Source organism: Anoplophora glabripennis, unplaced genomic scaffold (genome assembly GCF_000390285.2).
Source record: "Anoplophora glabripennis isolate ALB-LARVAE unplaced genomic scaffold, Agla_2.0 scaffold4, whole genome shotgun sequence".
In the NCBI taxonomy this organism is placed as follows: domain Eukaryota; kingdom Metazoa; phylum Arthropoda; class Insecta; order Coleoptera; family Cerambycidae; genus Anoplophora; species Anoplophora glabripennis.
In genome coordinates, this window is record NW_019416568.1 from 3,128,745 (window position 1) to 3,150,826 (window position 22,082).

At 31.8% G+C, this 22,082-nt stretch overlaps 1 protein-coding gene across 2 annotated transcripts in view; it reads right to left on the minus strand.

Moving 5' to 3' along the window:
* LOC108917368 (growth arrest-specific protein 2) overlaps window positions 1-22,082 on the minus strand; it is a 77,804-nt gene that overhangs the window by 45,352 nt on the left and 10,370 nt on the right. Inside the window, exon 1 of one of the 2 annotated variants that reach the window (XM_018723923.1) lies at window positions 12,684-12,876. In XM_018723923.1, coding sequence (XP_018579439.1) covers window positions 12,684-12,876 — 193 coding nt within the window. Of the gene's footprint in view, window positions 1-12,683; window positions 12,886-22,082 lie in introns of those variants that run through there. The other variant, XM_018723922.1, reaches the window with a different exon arrangement.

Here is a 22,082-nt window from a genome sequence, read left to right on the forward strand (position 1 = left end):
AGAGCTAATAACTCTACAGGGTGAGCCCGGAGGAAAAAATTTTATATGAACTTATGACATTATTTTCTCATTATCTATCCATATCCGAGAGATTGCCCACCATTTCCGGGACACCCTGTATATACCTCCTTAAATATTCGAATGTGTATGATACAAGTTGCGAGTAAAACAAAAAATACCCATTAACAAATACAGTAATCTGAAACTTAAAATACAGAGATATAATGGATTAATTAGTACAATGCTAAGCACTTTAGTGACAGTTAATAATATCATTAATACGACATTCTCAGCATATAATGGATATGGACATTAAGAAATTCTTGAAACATTCTTAGACATCGAGATGATCTCTAATTATCCTAAAGAATTATGAAACGATTAAGTAGTTATTATGGTCGTATTGAAACTGTTATTACTGTTAACTACATTCAAATCTATAAAAAAGTTGGACAAACACTGACTCCTTATTTTAATAATTATCCGCGTTATACTTATGTAGGTACGTTTTATTTTAGGCATTAGTGCGTAAAATGACAATACTTTACGCTCTAGTGATTGACAGATACAAATATTTGATATAGATATCACAGTTACGTTATGTTTGTCGATACTGTCCGAATATGATAAAAAAATGTATAAGGTAATTGTGCTCATAAAAATAATGGTAATAACAACCTATGACAACTTTTCGTCAACTCTGTATAGAACTTTTTTCAGTTAATCTGAGACCAAACTACACTGATAAAATATTAAAACTTTAACTTAGAGGGTTTAAATAGCTCTAGTTGGCAAGAAAAAAAGAGGTTGATCCTTACATAGAGTACTGACAACTGAAATACGTATTACTATCATGGCTTTGTAAGTACTAAATGTCGATATCACCCTATACAATTTTGTGTATACGTTCTTGACATACCTAGGAAAATTCTTTTTTTTTTTTAGAAATGTGAGTTGCTTATTTTTATTTAGGGAAAGTGGTCCTCGTGGGCACCCTGTATATAGATGATAGGTATGCGCTCATAGTCTGTGTATGCGCTAGACATACTGCATCAATTTGCAATGTAAACAGAGCTATATTTCGTGCAAGTAATGCCTGCTGGTTCTTAGAAAACTAACGTCACTCTGATAATACGATATTATAATGGAAAGGAACGTATAGTTGCAGAACAATTGCAGAAAATAAATCGCTAATTAAAACAAACTATTCAGTGCAACGGGTAGCCGTAAGAATAGTGTGAAAATGTCTACACACACGAACGCATATTCAAATGGTAGAGTAGGTACTTGAAAGAAAAGTATTCGAAAGACACATATACGCAAAACAATACCGCACAAAATACAATTGTATTTTTTATTTGTCTGCTTTTTTCCGTATGAGATTTTTGGATAGGCAAAATTATTTTTATAAAAAATAACCCTTCTTTCCAAAACGGCAAAATAATCAAATACATAATGAGACCCTTAATTGCAACGTGATAAAAATCCAGTTTCAGCAAAATTCATTCTACATTGCATTCAACGGAGTCAATAATAAATAAAAAAGAAATACAACAAATGGGTAATTTTGAATTAAAATATGGTGTGAATTATCTCAAAAATGTTATTTTTACGACTAATAATTAAAAATAGAAAATAGTGGGAAAAAATCTACAATAGGTTTTTTAATATCTCCATAATTTCATAGCGCTACAAATTGTTTTATTAATTAAATTAATTGCATATCTCTACAATTTTACACTTTCCTCTTCTAGTATTTTCTAGTGTTTTAACAATTGTGTCGTTGCTGTCGTTTATAATATTTTCTCTAAGATTATTAAGATATTATCGAACTTTTATCAAGAACCAATCACTTGATTCACGTGCTCTATTTTTGGTATATTTTTCCCACGATATAAACAGTACTCTCGTTGAAAATTCATTAATGTTTTACTTTTATAATGAACAATTAAATGATACCATTTTTTATATTGTAATTGAGAGAGTTGCTTTATATCAGTCATTGTTCGGTATAAGTTACATTAACTAGCCAATTGTACCATATCGATTCAATTGAGTTGAATTAGCTTGTTCCAAATTGATCAGCGATTAATGTAGGGAGGCACCGTTGTCGATTGTGACAAAAATTACACTAATCATCCTTAAGCTTAAAGTGTTTGATCTATTTTCTTCTAAATTTTATGCTAAACAAATCTATATTTGGCCTTGATTTAGTTAAATAAAAAGAGGAAACTTTGTCTAAATAATTAAATGTAACTAGTGTTTTCATTTGTTATAAATGACATAGTGCAGGTGTTAACAGTACAATTTTTATTAACAACATTTATCGTCTGAATAAAAAAATGAATTTTTTAAAGAATTTTAACCTCACCCCATGTTAAATGCACAAGCTTTCTCGAATTCAAATAACTCTTCTTATTCTTAAATGAAGTATTTAATCATTGAACAAAGTGTACGAGACTGATGATAAAACTAAGCTAAGTAGAGTAATCTTAATACTAAATACCTTTTTACCATGTACATCAAATTTAACCCATTTGTAACAAAACAAGCAATATCAAAACAACTGATTTATATTCATATTCTACACTTACATAGCGTGCGATTAAAGTTTTCCGACCTGATACAAATTTAATATTAGTTACCTAATAAGGACATGAATATTAATATATTCCTTGTAGATACGTATTACAAATTATTAAATATGTTACAATTACAGAACTATTTGTCTTATCATCACAACTAACATCTGTCAGGAGGCAATTAACGAAGCTATAATTTTAAACATAGATCTGTATAACTATAACATAACTCGATATAACTATTTTTGAGTCCCGAAGTTCCTTTTTGGTTCCCAGTCGAAAAAAAATTGAAATTAACGACTTACACGTTTGTATTTTATTATTTTTTTATTACTTAATACATTCTATACGCTCAGTTACAAAGTATTAAGACCGCAGATTTAAAAAATCCCTTCAGAATGAACACATCACCATTAGAACTTTTCGTGAGGAAGGAAGAGAACGCGTACAATAAATAGCCATGAATATCAAAGTAAAAAAATCTCCTCTCACAATTAAAGTGGCCCTGCATGTACGCTTTGAAAAAGTTATACAGCGGAAATGGGCACTTCCTGACTGAAGGGCGTGTGTGTGTACCGACTATTGTTATGCGGTAAGAGTATTATTGTGAAGTACCACTATAACCAACGAGACATTTTTTGATATTGGTAAACAGGCATGTATACAACGAGGAACATTTATAATAAATATTGTTTATTACAGGACGTCGGATCTCCTTGAGATTAAAATATTTTATTGTTTATATTCTGCTTCTTCAAGATCACGACTAACACAATAAAACCACAAAAACGCACTATTATAGAGAAAAACTATCTCACAAAATTCTTTTATTCCGATTCCTAAAACAATATTATTTCATATTATTGGTCAACTATAAAGTAAAAGTTTTAATTAATAAAGTATGGTTAAATGCAATTGCCTTGAAATTTTATGGTAGAAGTTGCAATTGTTTTTAGCGTTTCAAATATAGGACCATCATAATTCAAGACATTAAAAACATATTCGCAACTTCTACAATAAAATTTCATGGTAATCACATTTAATTATATTTTATTAGTTAATATATTTTTTAGTATAATTTTTTTGTATACAATGAGAATTAATATTGGCTCACGAAACCGATTCCAGTAAATTAACTTTCTTTATCATTATGAATTGTCCGTTATACCAGATCAATCTAGAATTGCTAGGATGTTTTAGTCAAGACAATGTTAGCCTAACTGGAATACCACCAAATGAGGATCATAGATGCAACGAGAAAACTGATGAGTTACCGCGTAGTCTCATTTACAATCCTACAGGGACCCGAATCCTTTTGTGGCATTAGCTGCCTTACTAACATTTAGGAATATGAAGATGTAAGGTCCAGAAATTGTGGCAAAAAACTCCTGGACAGAAGCAAGCCAAAAAAACCAAAAACTATCGAAGAAATTAATGATGAGCCAAAGTCCATGTTATCCATAAGGATAACAGCAAGGTCTGTTATCCTTATTAATTTCAATCATGAAGGTATGCCACCGATCTACGGATACGGATATATATTTGGATTGATTTTTTATTCCATGAAGACTAGATTGTTTATGGACTTCTCGTTAACACTACAATCGAGAGCGTCTATACTCCCAAACGAAAAAAACATTCTGTCTTCCCAAATAGTTTCCAGATTCTTCATTGGAAACGAACTGCTACTACTTTGAGTATCATGTCTCTGTGGAATACAAGTACATGTTTATCTAACAATGAAGTGCTCCACGTTGGAATATACTTCCGCTAAACTCATTGTCAAATGCAGATTGAATTCAGTATTCAAAAAGATCTTACCCCTTTTTTTTTGTTTATTATGAAGAGCGGAACTGACGGAACTAATAGATATCTTACAATTACTACAATAACCTAAATTTCAGTACTTTTTCTATTGAAAACATAAAATATTATATTGAAAATAAACATAGAAGTTGTAGTTATAAATAGTTTTATTTCTCTCATTTTTTCCTACTGACTGCAATTTCGTGGAAACTTAATGAGCAAAAAAAACAATAGCGTGACATCCTCTGGATATCGATCAAACTATTTCAAGTTTATATTTTGTCGGTGCATTCATAACTGTCAAAGTCGATTGGTTTTGTTGCACAGAGCAACATACTTTAACGATAATTAAGAGAACTATTTTCGTAATACGCCAAGACGAACTAACTGGCAACGTACGGACATACAGAGTGGTCAACCGAAAATAGTTTGGGCCACTTTGAAAATGAGTAAAATGTATACAATTTTTATTTTGACCCAGACAATGTTGAAATAATGACTCTGACATCTTGTCTAATCAGTTATTGGAACAACTTTCATCATTAAAGTTTGAAAGTCATTAGAGTTTGGCGAAATCAGTTGTGTCACTAAACATTTAAAAATAATTTAAGGAGGTAGGGAGGTAGGAGCGCAGGGGGTACTATGTTTTTCTTATGGGACTAAAATCCGCTGCCAATTTGAAAAAAATGAAATTATTTGCGATAAACATTTTCTATATAGCAAAGAAATCTACTCATATGCACCTAGCATACATATTGACTAATTAATAACATAAAAATATCATATTTAAGTAGTTTTAAATTATATTTAATGAACGCATAAAGACTATGTAGATGTGGCAACAGCGCTAATAATTGACTAGCAGTTGTACACACTGCGAACCTACAGACCTCGGACATCGAAGATATTGCGCGTCAAATTCGTGTAAAGATGCGTACGCGTTCAAAAATGTGTGGAAACTATGTACAATATAATTATTATATATAGCAAATTTATCGTATTATCCTCGTGAAGATTTGTATCCTTTATTTAAATTCCGTAAATCATATGAACTGGTAAAACAACGATAATTATGTTAATTTAGTTGTAAAGAAATGAAATGACACTAGCGCCCATCTCTCGTCCAAGTCAAAGAAAATGTTGGATGCAATTTTGAAGGTTCTGTGATAGAAATTACATTATTACTCACTGCTCGTGTTTTTAATCTCTATTTTAGTAATGTTACAAAAGTTTTGCAACTATAACTAATTTTTTACGCACAAGTAAACAGTAACCGACGACAGGAAAAGATAAACAATAAAGTTTATCAATGGGAACGTCTCTCAAAGCGTCAAATTATACAGAAACTCGTAAGGAATACGAACGCAGAACATAAAACGCCTCTGATGTAAAACAGCCTAATTAGATTTCCAGAACCGTAAAAACAAGGGAGCTTTAATGGGAAAATGTGTCTACGTCTGTGAGCCTGGCTTTGTTCCGATGGATATAAATGTCCTGGGACACGTGAGAACGTAAAATCATAATAGGGGCATGGTGGAGGATGTTTACAATCTCCTTGATATCAGAGGCGTCAAGTGCAGCGTTAAAACAACCCGTGTGAACCATATTAGTTGGTAATGCCTTGCATTATGTTTCAGAATTTTTTATATGGGAGGCAACCGATGATATCATGTAGTCGCAGACTATTTTACTGCATGGACAAGTCTCTAGATAGAATTGACGCACGCAAGTACAGGGTGTCCCAAAATTAGCACGAAATAGTTTACAACTTGAGAAACATGTTTTAATAAAGTCTAAGGTATAAGGTCTACAAACAATTCTACATAAATGTACAAAAAAATAATTGTCCTAAATTTTCTGGGTTAAATCGCTTTCGATTTAATCAAAAACTATTTACGGTCAATATTGTTTGCTCTAAAAGAATTCCAGAGAATATATACAATGCATTCAACATTGACACAGTCACAAGGATATCTGTCTTTAAAAAGTCCATCCAGTATAGGAGTACTCATTAAGTTTTATATGTTCATAAAAATTAAAACGGTTAAAATAATAAAGCGCTTGCGACACATATTCGTCAATAAATTATTTTTACTACATTTGTTTATATATAGACCTTGAGATCTCGGTTACAATCAAACCACAAATTTTATTTTTATAGGTTTCACTGATGAAGTGACTTTTACAATAAAATGTACGGGTAATAAAACGCGATGGACCTACAGCTAATACCTACATACGCAGTTTATTGTTGTATTGTGAAATTCCTTTGGAGCATTGATATTTCCTTGTTAAACTGTACTGTACTTAACACATCAGTTTAATTTCTCTTCATTTACACTCCGTCTTGATGTCGACGGCAAAACAATTTTTGGGTTGTTACCCCACCGTAAATTTATTGAAGTTTCGAAAGAAAAAAACTCAGAAACTGGGGATTAAGTCCTCTGGCCGGTATTTACATTTGTTGCGTGTCCTGATCCTCGTTTCAGAGCTTAATTTGGGAAAGAAAATTTTGGCCAAGGCACCAAAAATCCAGAAAAATTGAAATAATTTCGACGAAGACGAGAGTACTGAATTACCTAGAATTTGGAAAGGGTTCATACATTATCAATCAAAAACCGAAACGTCACAGACCAGCGACTTTAAAACAAGTAGAGGAATGACAGACCAGTACATATAACAAATCAAATATCGACCCGACGACTTAATCTCTAATTTCAGATTTCTTCTGAAGAAAAGAATGACATGTCTGTAGAAAAGTTAAAAACTGACGACGGCTAACCCGAAAATTGACCCAATAGTCAAAACGAATTAATGGTTGGGGAAAAAACAACTGATAAATTTTCTAAATATTATCAGAAGAAATCTTAAAAAAATCTGCATCCGGATGCTATTATCGCCTAATAATGCTGAAAATTTTCATAAATTCATTGGAAAGATAAGACGAAGATGAAGACCAGATGGCAGAGCGGCAAATATGGAGACTTAAATCAGTTAACAAATCCGGGTTAGTAGATTAGTAGAGATATCAATAAATAATATTTACACCATGAAGCTAAATTATTAATAAGGAAACATCTAAGAACATTTCATGTGATGTTCTTTGGAGGGCATATAAAATTTATGTAATACGAGTAGTTGTAGTTAGTGAAATATATCGACTTACACTTGGAAAAGTTGGTGCGTCAATAAAGAATTTCATCAAACAAAAAATAAACACAACATATGAACATTGGCACAGCGAAGAACATGACAGTTTTAGAGTTGAAGTATCATTTAGAGAAATTAAAGACAACGAAGGGCTGCGGACTGATCCTTTAAGGACTCCAGTAGTAGCGTTGATACCTATCGATAGGAAACTACAATACTCTACTGTCAGTTTAAGACATATAAAAGACTTCAAATGATAGAAGAGAGAGAATGGGACAATAGTTTTCAATTCCACTTTCGTGAATTTCTTTTAAAAATTGGATAGATTCGGCCTATTTTTCACATATGCAGAACTTTACTTACCTTTAGAAATAGGTTAAATAAAGCAAATGATGGTGTAGCAAATATTGAGAAAATATTAAAAAAAAAACAAGTAATCCATCAGCTCCGACTATATTTATATGCTTCAAGTACTTAAAGACATAAAAAAATTCAAATTCGTTAAGATTGGTCTACAATTACCGGAGATATCGCAAAATTTTCGGGCAGTTAAGATTTGTTTCGATGTCCACTTTTGAACGTTTCTGTCTTATTTCCCCCACCACATTCCAGATGTAAAAATGTATTCTAGGACGTTTTTTAAAGGGTTAAAAATTACCATATAATGCATTTTTTTCGATATCTTTAACCGTTATTATGAAGTTTAAGCGTTGATTGATTTATTCCTGAAGTTTTAATGTTTATAAATAAACAAGTTATGAATTTATAAAAAAACGCTATCTCGGCTAAAAATGGTCCTAGAACATTTTTTTTTAAATTCGTGAAAATTACCAGGATTACGAATATCAAAGCGGCTTTAAAAAATATTCATTCTTCGCAAAGTTATTAACGAAAAACATTATAAACAAATTACACTTTGTTTATACGCCGTTTTGAGGAGGTTAGCCTATGAAATTACAATTTCTAATTGCATATCTCGAAAATATAAGTCAAGACGAGACAAATGAGCCCTTTATTATAACGCTAATAACCGCGTTTTTGCAATTGAAAAAATGCTATTTCTAATAAATAAATGCAAAAACTCGTAAACAAATAAATATTTTGAATGAAATGATCTTGTTGTTTTAAACCGATACTTTTTGGGAAATATTATTTCTTTTTGCCTAAACTAAGGATTAAACCAAGTTTCAATCTGAAACGAATTTTTTTACAATTTTTTTTTCATTTACTGGGCTGTGAATGCAATTTTGTTCGAAAACTTGTTCTTATGGTCATATTTTAGCAAATACGTACCTATATGTACTAACCTAATCGCCTGATTTGTTAACCAACAGAACTAAAAGTATCGGTCCTAAGTTTACCTTCTCAAAACCGCTTACTTATTTATCTATTCCAAAATTGTGGACCGTTATCTTGTAAGAGCGCCTCGCGTAAAACGCGACAAACTCACGTTCGCCCTGGTAACATGTGTTACGGCTAGGTGTACAAGGAGTCGTTTGGTATGCAAAAGCACGCGAGTGCATTTTTAACGATTGTTATCTGCATGATGCAAAGCAGCTCGTTCCCAATGCTAATAAACAAAATAACTGTTAGGTGTTACAACGACGGTTACATCTTAACTACCGACGGGTCACCGGGGTGTGTACTGTGGATGTTCAACGTGTCCATCGTAAAAAAAATTAGTTCACAAGCCAGCGCGATTGAATTAGACAACAATAGTAGTTAGTTAGTCTCGGCGGTTCAGTAGTTCTCTTAAGAACGGCTGGTATTTTTCCACATCCCAAATAAAAATCTGATTGCATCCTCTAGACTGTTTTCAAAAAGGGGCCTTTGCCAGTTCCGTGGACAACTTCGCTGAAGTTTAAATAATGTCTTGAATAATATAGACGACATTACATTCATTATATTACGACATTCGCAGACGACATGTTTATTCATTGATAAACGCAGAAAACCAACTGAACTGACAAACAACACTAAACGCAATAGTTTATTTTTGCAGACAAGATAGCCCAAAAAAAAAATTTGACGTGCTCGATGTGAATAAGTATAAAGATGTTAATGTTACACGAACCGCTCGCGATCTCAACGCGAATATTTTTCGAACAGACTACGGCGCCAGTGAATACGTAATATAAGATCTCAGTTGCAACTTGCAAGTAAAATTGTGAAAAGTCATTCTTAAATCAGTACTATATTTTCCTCTACAGCTCTAAAAATTAATTATTTCAGTGCCTTAGTTTCTCACTTGCAATTTAGATGATGTTTCGTGGATGAACAATTGCTGAAAAACTATTGAGGATGAGATTAAAATTGATACAGTGCAGATTTCTCATAGAAGCTACCTACAAGTAAAATTTGAACCAAAACTAATCAGTAGCGTACCAAAGGGTTTGAAATGTCAAAAAAATTATTTACATCACACATAGTCTTCTTTTAAAGATTCGGAAAGACCATTGTCCATAAGAGTCTTTTAATTTTTTTATTTCTATCGTTAATTTAATGTGTTGGTTTATCTTTGAATTTAAATGTGTTTATAATGTGTTTTGATTACACCGGACTTTCAAATTTTACCCATACGTCACAAATTTGCAATTTAATGCCATTGATTCTATTTTGGTTAGCACTGCAACTTGATTTAATTTATTTAAAGGGATATTTCTGTCACATTGAAAAGAAAATAAATTTACAGATAACTCCTTACGTCAAAAGGGTTTTTTTTTATATAAATTTAGTTTTGACTAACCTTGATTGACCCTTTTGTCGAAAGGGATTATTTACTTGAAAATTTTTCTTTTCACGTTGACAGAAATAGCCAGTTAAATAAAAACAGTAAGTGAAACAACGTCAACAAGCTTAATCATTTTGATAAGGCCGTCATGTAATTCAGAGTTCATATTACATGATAACCTCCTGAAATATGTTTTCTCGAAGCTACAAATAAACATATCTCTGACTACCGATAATATTTATGAAAATAATCCACAGCGGAATCTATTTTCACCAAGCTGATATTTTTTCGAAAGTATAGTTACAATAATTAAACTAATGCAAAAAATTAAAGGGTCAAAAGAATTTCCGAAATTTTTCCGTGATTTTTGACAGACTATATTTAGGTGAAAAATGGTCGTATCGGAAATTAAAAAGAAGCATTTTGAAGCTCTAAAATTCTAGTTTTTAGATCTTTCGGTCGAATTTTTTTTAGGAGCTACAGTTATTCTGCGTAATTGAAAAATTTTTTTTCAGCTAAGCCAGATAGCTGTTTATTCAGCATCAATTTCCTTTTTTTTAAATTTCCATACGACCATTTTTCATCGAAATATCGGACTTTTAATGGAATAAATTTTCTATAACATGCTGCCGCAACTTTTCGGAAAGTTTTTGTTTCATCTTTTACACGAATTTAAAAAAACAGGAAAAAAAGGGTAATTTATGGTTTTTTAGAAAATTGACGACTAAATTAGAAATATTCACGAAATGAATAATGTTAAGCATGACTTTTGCAGTTCGAAATACTCAGAAGAACCCTGTGAAGTTTCATCTCGATCTAGAGAACCGTTTTTTTGTTTCAAACAGTCAAACTTTTGAAAAAAATTAAAGGGTCTCTTCATAATCATGATTAAAATGTAATAAAAAAATTCTCGAGGTTTTCTCACATTTTTACCGCAAATAACGTTAATTGATGAAAAAAAAAAATTCCAAAAAATTTTCGAAGATTTTTTTTATTTTTTTTTGAAAACCTTCCGGAAATTGAAGAAAACAAAATCCAATTGTTTCCAGCACGATTCGGCTTTTCCGTCCTATGCTTCTGTTCATCAACTTTTAATTAAATTAAAATTAAAGTTGATGACCCAAACCAGATTTCGACCCCAATTCATACAGTTTCTAATTAATTTTAGTGTAGTCTGTAATATCTTAAAAACAGTTCTTTTCAAAAAAATTTTTTTCTTCTCTGAAAACAAATTTCAATTTTTTTTCATTTTAATCACGATTATGAAGTGTTTAAGCTCAAAAAACGTGACCCTTTAATTTTTTTGGAAAGTTTCACTGTTTGAAACAAAGAAACGGTTCGCTAGGTCGAGATAAAACGTAACAGGGTTCTTCTGGGTATATCGAATTGTAAAAATTATGCTTAACATTAGTCATTTCGTGAATACTTCTAATTCAGCCGTCAATTTTCTAAAAAAAACACAAACTACCTTTTTTTCAGTTTTTTTTTAAATTCGCGTAAAAGATGAAAAGTTTTTTTCCGAAAAGTTATAGGAAATTTATTCCAGTTTTCTAAACTGCCCTTCAATTCTCTATACGCCGAGATATCGATGATTGAAGACAAAAGGATCTTTTTCCATTAAAAGTCCGATATTTCGATGATAAATGGTCCTATCGAAATTAAAAATAAAAGGAAATTGAAGCCGAATAAACAAGCTATCTGGTTCATGCTTAGCTGAAAAAAAAAAATAAAATTCCAAGTCCAATTTTTTTTGTCACGATATTTCTTAAAATTGCATGATAACCGGAGCTCCTAAAAAATTTCGACCGAAATATCTAAAAACTAGAATCTTAGAGCTTCAAAATACTTTTTTTTAATTCCCGATACGACCATTTTTCACCTAAATACAGTTTGTCAAAAATCACGGAAAAATTTCGGAAATTCTTTTGACTATTTAATTTTTTGCATTAGTTTATGTAAATGAATTGTGTTTCCTAATACAGGTATATTTACAGGTAAAAATATTTTTACTAAAATATGGAAAGGGATGACACAAATCTATGGGATGCAAATAAATAACAAAATTCCTTTGTCCTTGCACGTATCCAAAATATTCGACCAGAACTAGTTTAAATTCTTACCAAAAGAAGTACACAAAACACAGTGCCAGAAGAAGAAAATCAAGTTTCTACCAGTTCTGCCTATTGTTTTCTCACTGTTATAATTCAAACTACAATAATCTACTTCAAGAAAAATGTAAGCAGAATCTACAAATCGTTCACAATTTTATTCTCAGCTTTATTTTAAAACAACCGATTGATTTTTTATTCATTTCAGAGGGCTGATTAAATTTCTCCCTATATGGTAAGAATTAAGAAAATCATTATTTTCCGAAGCCTTTAATGGCACAATGTTTTATTAAAAAGACAACTCACCCAGCGTCTTGTTCAGCCAGTCTGCCAGGTCTTCCTTGAGCGGATCCAACTGCCGCATCTGGGCCGTCATCATCCTCTCCGTACATTCCTCCGCCAGTTCCTCTTCGGGGGCCAGCCGGTACAGACCAGAGGGCACCGATACGGGGCCCCAGCTGTTCCTACTCCTAGATATGCTGTTCTTGCCGAAAGCCATTACGACTATCTAAAACAAACGAAAAGAAAATATTGATTTCACGATTGTTTTTAGAAAGCATTACAGGAGCGATCGCTAATGCTAATGCCACACAGAGCGCCATATAGCTATCTTCGCTATGCATATTACAAAACTGTTTCAGATGGAGATGATTTTTTAATGGGTAGGTTAAGTGATTTAAGGCATTTTCAATAATTAAAATCGTTGAAACCGACAAACGGTGCTTAAAATTAATCTTAATCAAAATTGTTAAGAACTTATTGGGAACCTCTGGAACCGTCCCCAATTTGCGTACTACATAAAAAGAGGTGAATAGTTGTTGTTGTAAATGGCGTGTCGTCCGCTTTTTGTCCAGTTTTTTTGAGTAAACAGGAAAATTATAGGTAATTATGAGATCTATTTTAGTTTTCAACTGAAAATTATTAGTGAACAAAAAGGTTCTTCTCCTCCGGACCTTCCTATTCACACAACGTAGGCTGGGATCTCCTCTCCCTCCTGGTAGAACTCAGACTAAACATTTCTCGGTTTACCTCTACCTGGAGGTTTTTTGCACCCAATGTTAGCAACTATTTCGTCATGGCAGTGAACAACACCAAATGAGTCTAGATTCGGTACTTCCCGGTTTTTTTATGATTAAGTACTTACAAAGTTGGCCATGGATCTTTAATTTGTTTTTACGGGCATAAAGGCCTCAAAAAATACAACAAAAAAAACATACAAAGATTTTTGACGTGCGTCGTATATTAAGCAAGATCCATAGGAGTGGCCCTTTTATAGTAGACAGCCTGTATATTCCAGTCATGATTGATGCATTAAATTTGGTCAAACAGTATTAGAATAGTGCAACACATAGGAAAATGATAATTCATTTATGTTTTTTAACAGAATTATACATATTTCGCAAAATATTAAATTTGCTGTTACTTTGTGATATACCCTCGTACCCTACCTATTATTTTATTATTATAGAACTATTATGTATTAATAGGAGATAAAAATATATTTTACGGATACTACACTTAAAGATAACATAGTATTAGTCAAATATTGCCGGTGATAAATAAAATAAATACATGATTAATGTATTAATAAAAGATTAGTTTTTTATATCCTAAATAACATACTGGCATCACAATTTTTTCTCAAATTTATTTAAGGATTAAACTTGGATTTTGTGGCGCCTAAATAGAATTCAAGTTATTTATAAAATTTATCTACGCAAGCTAAAAAGTATAAAGTTTTCTTATAAAATTTTGGAATAGACATCTGGTATCAAAGCGTGTACAATGTACATACATGATAGAAATTTAGGGAACAAATATTCTTATTAAAATAAAACATAAGAGCTACGAAAAGAAAATGCATATGTTTCAAAAAATCATTTACTCATCGCAATGAATACCGTACTTCTGGTTATATATTTAATTAACGACGATTGCAGTTTAACCTTGTCTGGAAACCGCAGCCAACAGCAATACCTGCAAAGTCAAGCAGAAAATGTTGAACAATACACTTAGCCTGTACTACACGGCATCCAGTGTCATTTTGGAACGTAAAAACAAATAATGTAATTACCGAGAATCGGCGTTTGAACTTTACAGTCTAATTACTTTTTGCTAAGTAGTATCCAGTGTAAATTGCGTTCTCTACTACATCTAATTATACAAATGCGCAGTTACACGAATATTAGAATGAAAATTTCACCTTTTATCTCCATTTTAAACTCCTACTGTTAATCGCACTTAGAAAATTTACGATGTAGACGGGAATTTTCGTAGCCGTCGCCAAATATTTAATCCGCAATTGGAGTATGTGCACTGATCAGATGATTAAATTGGTGATTTTCCTCTACGTTAAATTTATTGAAGATATTGCTTTATTGTATGTTTTTAAGAATTAATTGATTAACCCACATTTCAACGTACTACAATGAAGTACATATCTACATTCATTTCATCCACTGTATTTAGAAAACCACATCGAAATCGAAAGAAATATTTTCTACATTTTACTAAAATACTTCTTCTTCGTTCGTTCGTTCTTTGAGTTTACAAAGATTTGCTCAATTTCTTCGTTACAATAATGAATTTTTATGAAATTCTACAATCTCTTTTGGATGTATGTTTTCTGTTAATGACTTTAGTTTCACACTAAAGAGAAAAAAAAATACATACAGGTATGCCAGACAAAACAACTCCTATTCATTGTAGGATATACTAATAGTACCTAATACATAATTTAAAAACTTGGGACTTGATAGGTACTGGAACGTGACACTCCCATAGCCTTTTAATTTATCGTTATTACTGAAACATTTATAAAGAGAAATTCTTCTATCATCGAAAAATATGACGTGAGAATCAATTATGTATATGTAATTCAACATCAACTTCGATGACAGTTAAGCATTTATATTAAGGGCATCCAAAAACGAATGGGTCGTATCTCAAGGAAAGCTTCTTTGATACAGAAAGTCCACTAACAATAAGTTGGGAGCATGCAAGCATTTCTATACATATTTACACGTTATAATTATTAATTTTCCCAAAAGATCTGATACGGAAAACATATTTCCCGATTCCAAGAAATATTAAATTTTTCCATTGTAGCAACATTATCTAATCGACTGATATGTTGAAAATCAGGGAGAATTATCATTCTCCGTCAGCTCGTCGACAATGTCGACATAAAATACGTGGCGTTTTTAATGGATGGCAGACACTTTCTTTATTTTCTTTAAAACCACTTCCTCAATTATGGCTCGTCCATTCAGTGAATATTAAAATAGATTTTGAAGTCGCTTAATGATTACTGTTATACTGCTGGAATAGGGAGAGGTCGGAATATTAATATCTTAAAAAAGCTTATTAGACCGATCAAAATAACTCGTTTAGAGGGAAAAAAAAAGAAAATTGTTACCTGGTCTTTCATAAGTGGAAATGGTAAAGGGATTTATAATAAACGAAAAAAAAATAAATGCGTGAGCAGGGGCGGCGGAGGGTTGATTTGGGGGGTTGAAAAGTTATGAAAAATTGTATCATTGGAATTTCTGGCGAAAGTTGACGTCAAACAAAAAAGTATCTAATACAAACGTTGTAATCTGAAAATTTCCGAGAAAAATGTAGAAAACAGTTTTTTTGTGATTTTTCGTTTTTTATTTCTCATTTCCGCAAAAATAATTTAATTTTGAGGAAACTTGGTGAAAGTACCTATACCTTTCTTTGTCTTAAATAACCTCAAATTTTTTTAGATAAAAAAATCAAGAAGTTTCTGAGATATTCATTTTTTTCGGCCTGAAACACTTTTTTTTCAAAGAAAAATTCTACTTAAAAAAATCATCGTACAGAGTTCTGCCGGTAATCATTTTTTTCGTTTTGACATATACTTTTTGGTGAAATAAAAAAATTTGTAATCACAGTTCAAAAACATGCTCAAAAATGCAAAAAAGTAAAAAATGACTTGCATCAATGAATTTTTCAGTAATTGTTGATAATCTGTTTAAATTAAAAAAATCTAAAACTGATTACACCATTCAATTGTACGGAAAAATTAAAAAAAAATGTCTCATTGTTTGACCCAAAACTATTTATGTACAGTATTGCTAAAAACAAATGCAAAATTGTTTAATTTTTTCTGACTTTATCTGAAAACGAATTTTAAAATCAATTACATATTTACAATGCCACTTTTTTCGCTCTATACAATGGCGTCAACATTTTTGTAATTTTTTTTAAATACGTCGCTGCTATTTTATGACAAAATCTAGTCATTTTTAATTCTGAATTAGAGGATATTTTGTCATAAAAATAGCAGCGATATATTTAAATAAATTAATCTGATGATGGCCCCTCGAAGACGAAACGTCGGACTGCAAAAATGTTGACGCCATTGGATAGAGCAAAAAAAGTGGCAATGTAAATATGCAATTTATTTAAAATTCGTTTTCAAATAAAGCCAGAAAAAAAATAAAACGATTTTGCAAAATTTCGGTTTTCGTATTTCGCGTCAACAGTAGACTTTGCAGTTAATACTTTGTATTGCTGAAATCTCAAATCATCCAGAGATACTTTATCATTTGTGCATTTGTAATTCGATTTAGATGTTTATAGCAATACTGTACAAAAATAAAGTTTTGGGTCAAACAATGAGACAGTTTTTTTTTTATTTTTTTCCGTAGAATTGAATGGTGTAATCAGTTTTTGAATGTTTTTTAATTTAAACAAATTATCAACAATAACTGAAAAATTCATTGTTGCAAGTCATTTTTTATTTTTTTGCATTTTTGAGCATGTTTTTGAAATGTTATTACAGATTTTTTTATTTCACCAAAAAGTATATGTCAAAACGAAAAAAATGATTACCGGCAGAACTCTGTACGATGATTTTTTTAAGTAGAATTTTTCTTTGAAAAAAAAGTGTTTCAGGCCGAAAAAAATGAATATCTCAGAAACTTCTTGATTTTTTTATCTAAAAAAATTTGAGGTTATTTAAGACAGAGAAAGGTATACTTTCACCAAGTTTCGTCAAAATTAAATTATTTTTGCGGAAATGAGAAATAAAAAACGAAAAATCAGAAAAAAAACTGTTTTTCGCATTTTTCTCGGAAATTTTGAGGTTATGTTAAAAAGTAACCTCTACAAAAGTTGTAGATTTTTGCATGATCTACAACTTTTGTATTGGATACTTTTTGGTTTGACGTCAACTTTCGCTAGAAATCCCAATGATACAATTTTTTTATAACTTTTCAACCCCCACAATCAACCCTCCGCCGCCTCTGCTCACGCATTTATTTTTTTTAGGTTTATTATAAGCCCTTTTACCATTTCTAATTATAAAAATCCAGGTAACAATTTTTTTTTCTCCAAGTGTAATTTGGTTGGACTATATGATAAATCGTATAGATCTAAACAGAAAAAAAATTTCTTACGCCATTTTTAATTTGGATGCTTCTATTTCAAGAAAAAAGTTGTCAATTTAAAGGAATTGAAATTATTCCGAAAACTAATTATAGTTAGAGGCATAATATTGGCCCCCGGATTATGCAACTGCCCCCATTTAAGCTACTTCGTATCTCTTACCGTTTCCGAGATCCCTGTAGTGAAAAACGAATTCGTAACAGCCTGTATTGGAATCAAATGCATCAATCGAATCGTAAAGTTAAGGCCTCTACTGTTAGACATGACATTCTCTCGGCTTATTCATTTTTAATGCCGCTGCATCTACTTATGTTGTCATGTTACTCAGCCATAAGAGAGGCTTATTTTCGTTCAGCAGGTCGTCAAGACGGTCCCAGGAGAACTGGTCTGCATCCCCGGTAATTAAACGTAGAGCACTAAAGTGCAAATAAATATAATTACGAAGGGGACCTTGGACGGGAATATATTTTAAGATATGCCATGTAGGGTGGTCCACTTCGCATGATCTTGAAAATTACAGAAGATCGCCCGCCATGATAAAAGCTCGGAACAGGATTTATGGGTTTCGGAACGTGTAATTATTCGCTGTATTTGGACACAGACGGACGTACGAGCGAAAATTTTAATTATCCCCGTAATGGCATTATTTTTAACAGGTCGCATTGTTCACCTCGAAACTGATCGCAGTCACTTTAATGTCTCATCTGCATTGAAGAACAGTTTTGGTACGGTTATGCTCACGGACTCCAAAATGTGGCTGGGTTTGCTTGGAGGATTGCAATGTTGGTTTTTAAGTAAATCTAAATTTAGGAACACTTTTGTCGACCTTGTATACCTACAGCTTAACTAAAATCATCCGCGAGATGCGCAGACCAAGAAGAGAGTCCGCAATAGGAGTGACAAAAACAGGAGACCTTAATAGTAATAATAATAATAATAATAATAATTTTTTGCAAAAGAGAAGTATAAACAACGGTTTTTACAAAAGGAAAGTGTATAAACGAAGTTGATTTACAACACCTCCTGTGGCAAAGAGAAGAGATTAAAAACAAATAAATACAATAAACAGAACAATAAAACGGACAAGAATGAACACAAAACGCAATTAAATACAGTTAAAACCTACATTCATCAAAGAGTACCAAATCAGAAAAAAAAGTAAAATTTTGGTCTGAGGGTTTAGATACTTTTTAAAACATTGCAACTGTTTTAATGATAAGAAAGCGTTCTTGCAGATAACAGTTACCCGATTCGAAAAAGTAAACGATGAAACAGACCTCGCAACTGAGTTGATGTTCCAAATAGAATGCTTTGACTTTTCTTAGGATTAACTAATAAAGTATTTTTTATGGTCCAGTCATGAATTAATTGTAAGTCATTGTTAATAACTGCTGTGGCAATATTTAAATTAGAAGGCTTAAAACTATAAAGGAGCTGTAGATCGTCAGCGTACATATTTAGTCTCCAATTCAAAGGAATTCTCGACAAACCTGCTGTAAACATGTTAAACCAAAGTGGTCCTAATATAGATCCCTGAGGAACACCAGAACCAACTGATCTATAAGGTGATGTTAGTATCGAGGAATCTGTATTTAATGTAGTTTATTGTTCTGTACCGTGTAAGTAATTACAAAATCAGCACAATATATTGCTAGAGATACTATAATAATGAAGTTTAGCAATAAGGCAATTGATGTCAATTGATTCAAATGCCTTAGTCATATACAGTAAAGTTAGAGACGAAATCAGAGAATTGTCGATAGCTGTCAAAATGTCATCAGTTACATTAGCCAATAATGTTGAAGAACTAATCCTCTTCTGAAAACATGATTGATTTATAGGAATTATTGAATTTTTAACACAATATTCAAACAATTAATCAAAAATCGCAGATTCAGCAATCTTGAGAGAAACAGAGACCATACTGATTAAACGCAGATCGTTCAACTGTTTTGGAGTAGTAGGGCAAGTACTTTCAGACAGAGAATAAGCTCCGGTGCTAGTATGGCCTGCAATAAATTTGATTTGCCCCTAGTTTTTGATCTAGGAGAAAATGTAGGTATTACCTTATCAAATTTTGTACAGCAATCTTAGGCGTTCTCGAAATACTATTTTTATTGTTTTTTTTTTCAAACTAGTTGAGGGTCCAACTCGCAAATGCTGTATTTCTAGACCGAGGTTTATACAGACCCTTCATTTTTACCGGAATGTTTCCTTTAAAATTTCTGCAGGACCTCGTGAGACAACGTATTCCACATTTATGTAAGACGATCATTCAGCAAATCCAATAATTAAAAATATATGAGACATACAAATTTTAATATTCACACTGTAAATGGTATGACATTATTTTACAAATTTCGGTGATACTTGCAAAGAATTTCTCTTACTTTAAATTCAATTTTAAATCTATTTAACTTTTTTCTGTGCAATAATAAATACGGAAAGAAATTCTTAACCCGTTTAAATCTAGTTTTGTGGCGTAGAATTTGCCATCTTTTAACTGTATTTTCGGGTCGCTATAAGAAATGTTATTCGGATCATTAAAATGCAAAATTTTTACAATGGAATTCTAAAAACAGCAAGGTGAAATGCATTCCAATTAAATATCAATATCATTCTTATTGGATACCTGTTTTGTTAAACCTCATCAGCATCAGCATCAGCTCTATCTATACAGGGTGATTTTACTTTAAATACATAAACTGCAGGACTAGATTCATCACCAAAAAATAAACTTTTTTTCTGGGGAACTCGGTATTCGAGATACAAGGTGTTAAAGTTTACGAAAAAATATATATTTTCTGCTACCTATATCTTCATAATGCGTTGACGGAATTGAATGAAATTTACTACAGCGTATTGACTTAATTAGATCTTCTATTTAATGTAATATTAACATTGTGGCTTTAACCAGTGGCGTGCTACTAGAGAGCCGCCTCATTTTCCCAAAAAAAATACGTCACTGGTGGTTTTTATTCTTATTCAATAATTATGTCTGTGTTTAAATGTATACAAAATTTATATTTACGTTTCGAGCAAACTGTTGCAATTTTTTTTTTCTCGATAATCTAGGATTTTGTGCCTATTGTTTAACAGGTTTTGAAATATTCCTAGACTTATAAAAAAATGTAATTGTAATTGACAGGTTTTGCAGAACCATTCATTTTTGGAACAGCGTGAGTCACATTTTTCTTGGACTGAAATAATTTCAACATGTTACACTATACCAAGTGCTCAAATTGTCCGGTTACATTTTATCAATTTCAAACCTTTTCTCATAAACTAGTGTGATTATCAGATATGGAATTTAAGGATTATTTAAAGTAGGTACAACATCATAGCCAATAAAAGCGTTCAAAATGACATATCGGATTAAAACACCGTTCGATATTTTATTGACAGGTGTACACATATATTTTTTTAACCTCGAGTTAATAAACTCTCACTTTTATTGATGGTGTTCCAGATTCGTAAAGGTACAAAGATTAATATACGAGGCTTAAGAAGCTAAAGCCGGATGTTTCGGAAAATGAATAATAAAATAGACACGTACAGATGCACTTGTCGTCTACAATAAAACATAAATATGTAACGTAAACAGTAAATCAAATGATCAAGGAATGTAAATTTAAATACTTTCGATGTAAAAATTATATACGTATACTGTCTGTTACATACAAATGACTGAATTCCCTTCTAATGTGGAAGAAGGCGAAGACAATTTGTAAAATTTAGTGCAAATAATTTGAAATCGAACAGTTTAGATCATCTTCAGACTCTAAATTAAAGAAACGTTTGCACTGAATTAAAATACCATTTATTTCAAATTACTGTGATCATATTTTTTATTACTCTTAGATTGTAAACATGTGATGATATGAACTTTTCCCACATAATAGTTTTGACCTATATTCTATGTATTTGCGGATGCAGACGACATATGGCGAGAACAAAAATTCGATAGAATAAACGAGAAACTCCAAACGACGAAATTAGATGGGTCCGTACGTGGCTCACATGTCACATGTCGAAGTCAAAGGTCAGACATGTCTTCGCATTGAAGAACATTCAATGTATTCCTTTATTTGTTTCAGGATCTCGTCTTACCTAATAAGAACCAGTCAATGTCATGGCGAGCTATGCCTTTTACGTACCTACAGCGGCTGCTGTAAGTGATATTCGTCTATTAAAATCAATCAACCGTCACAATAAACCCCATACCCACGTCACCTAATATATAATTAAATACGTAACAGGTAAATGCAGACAGAATAAGGTTAGATATTC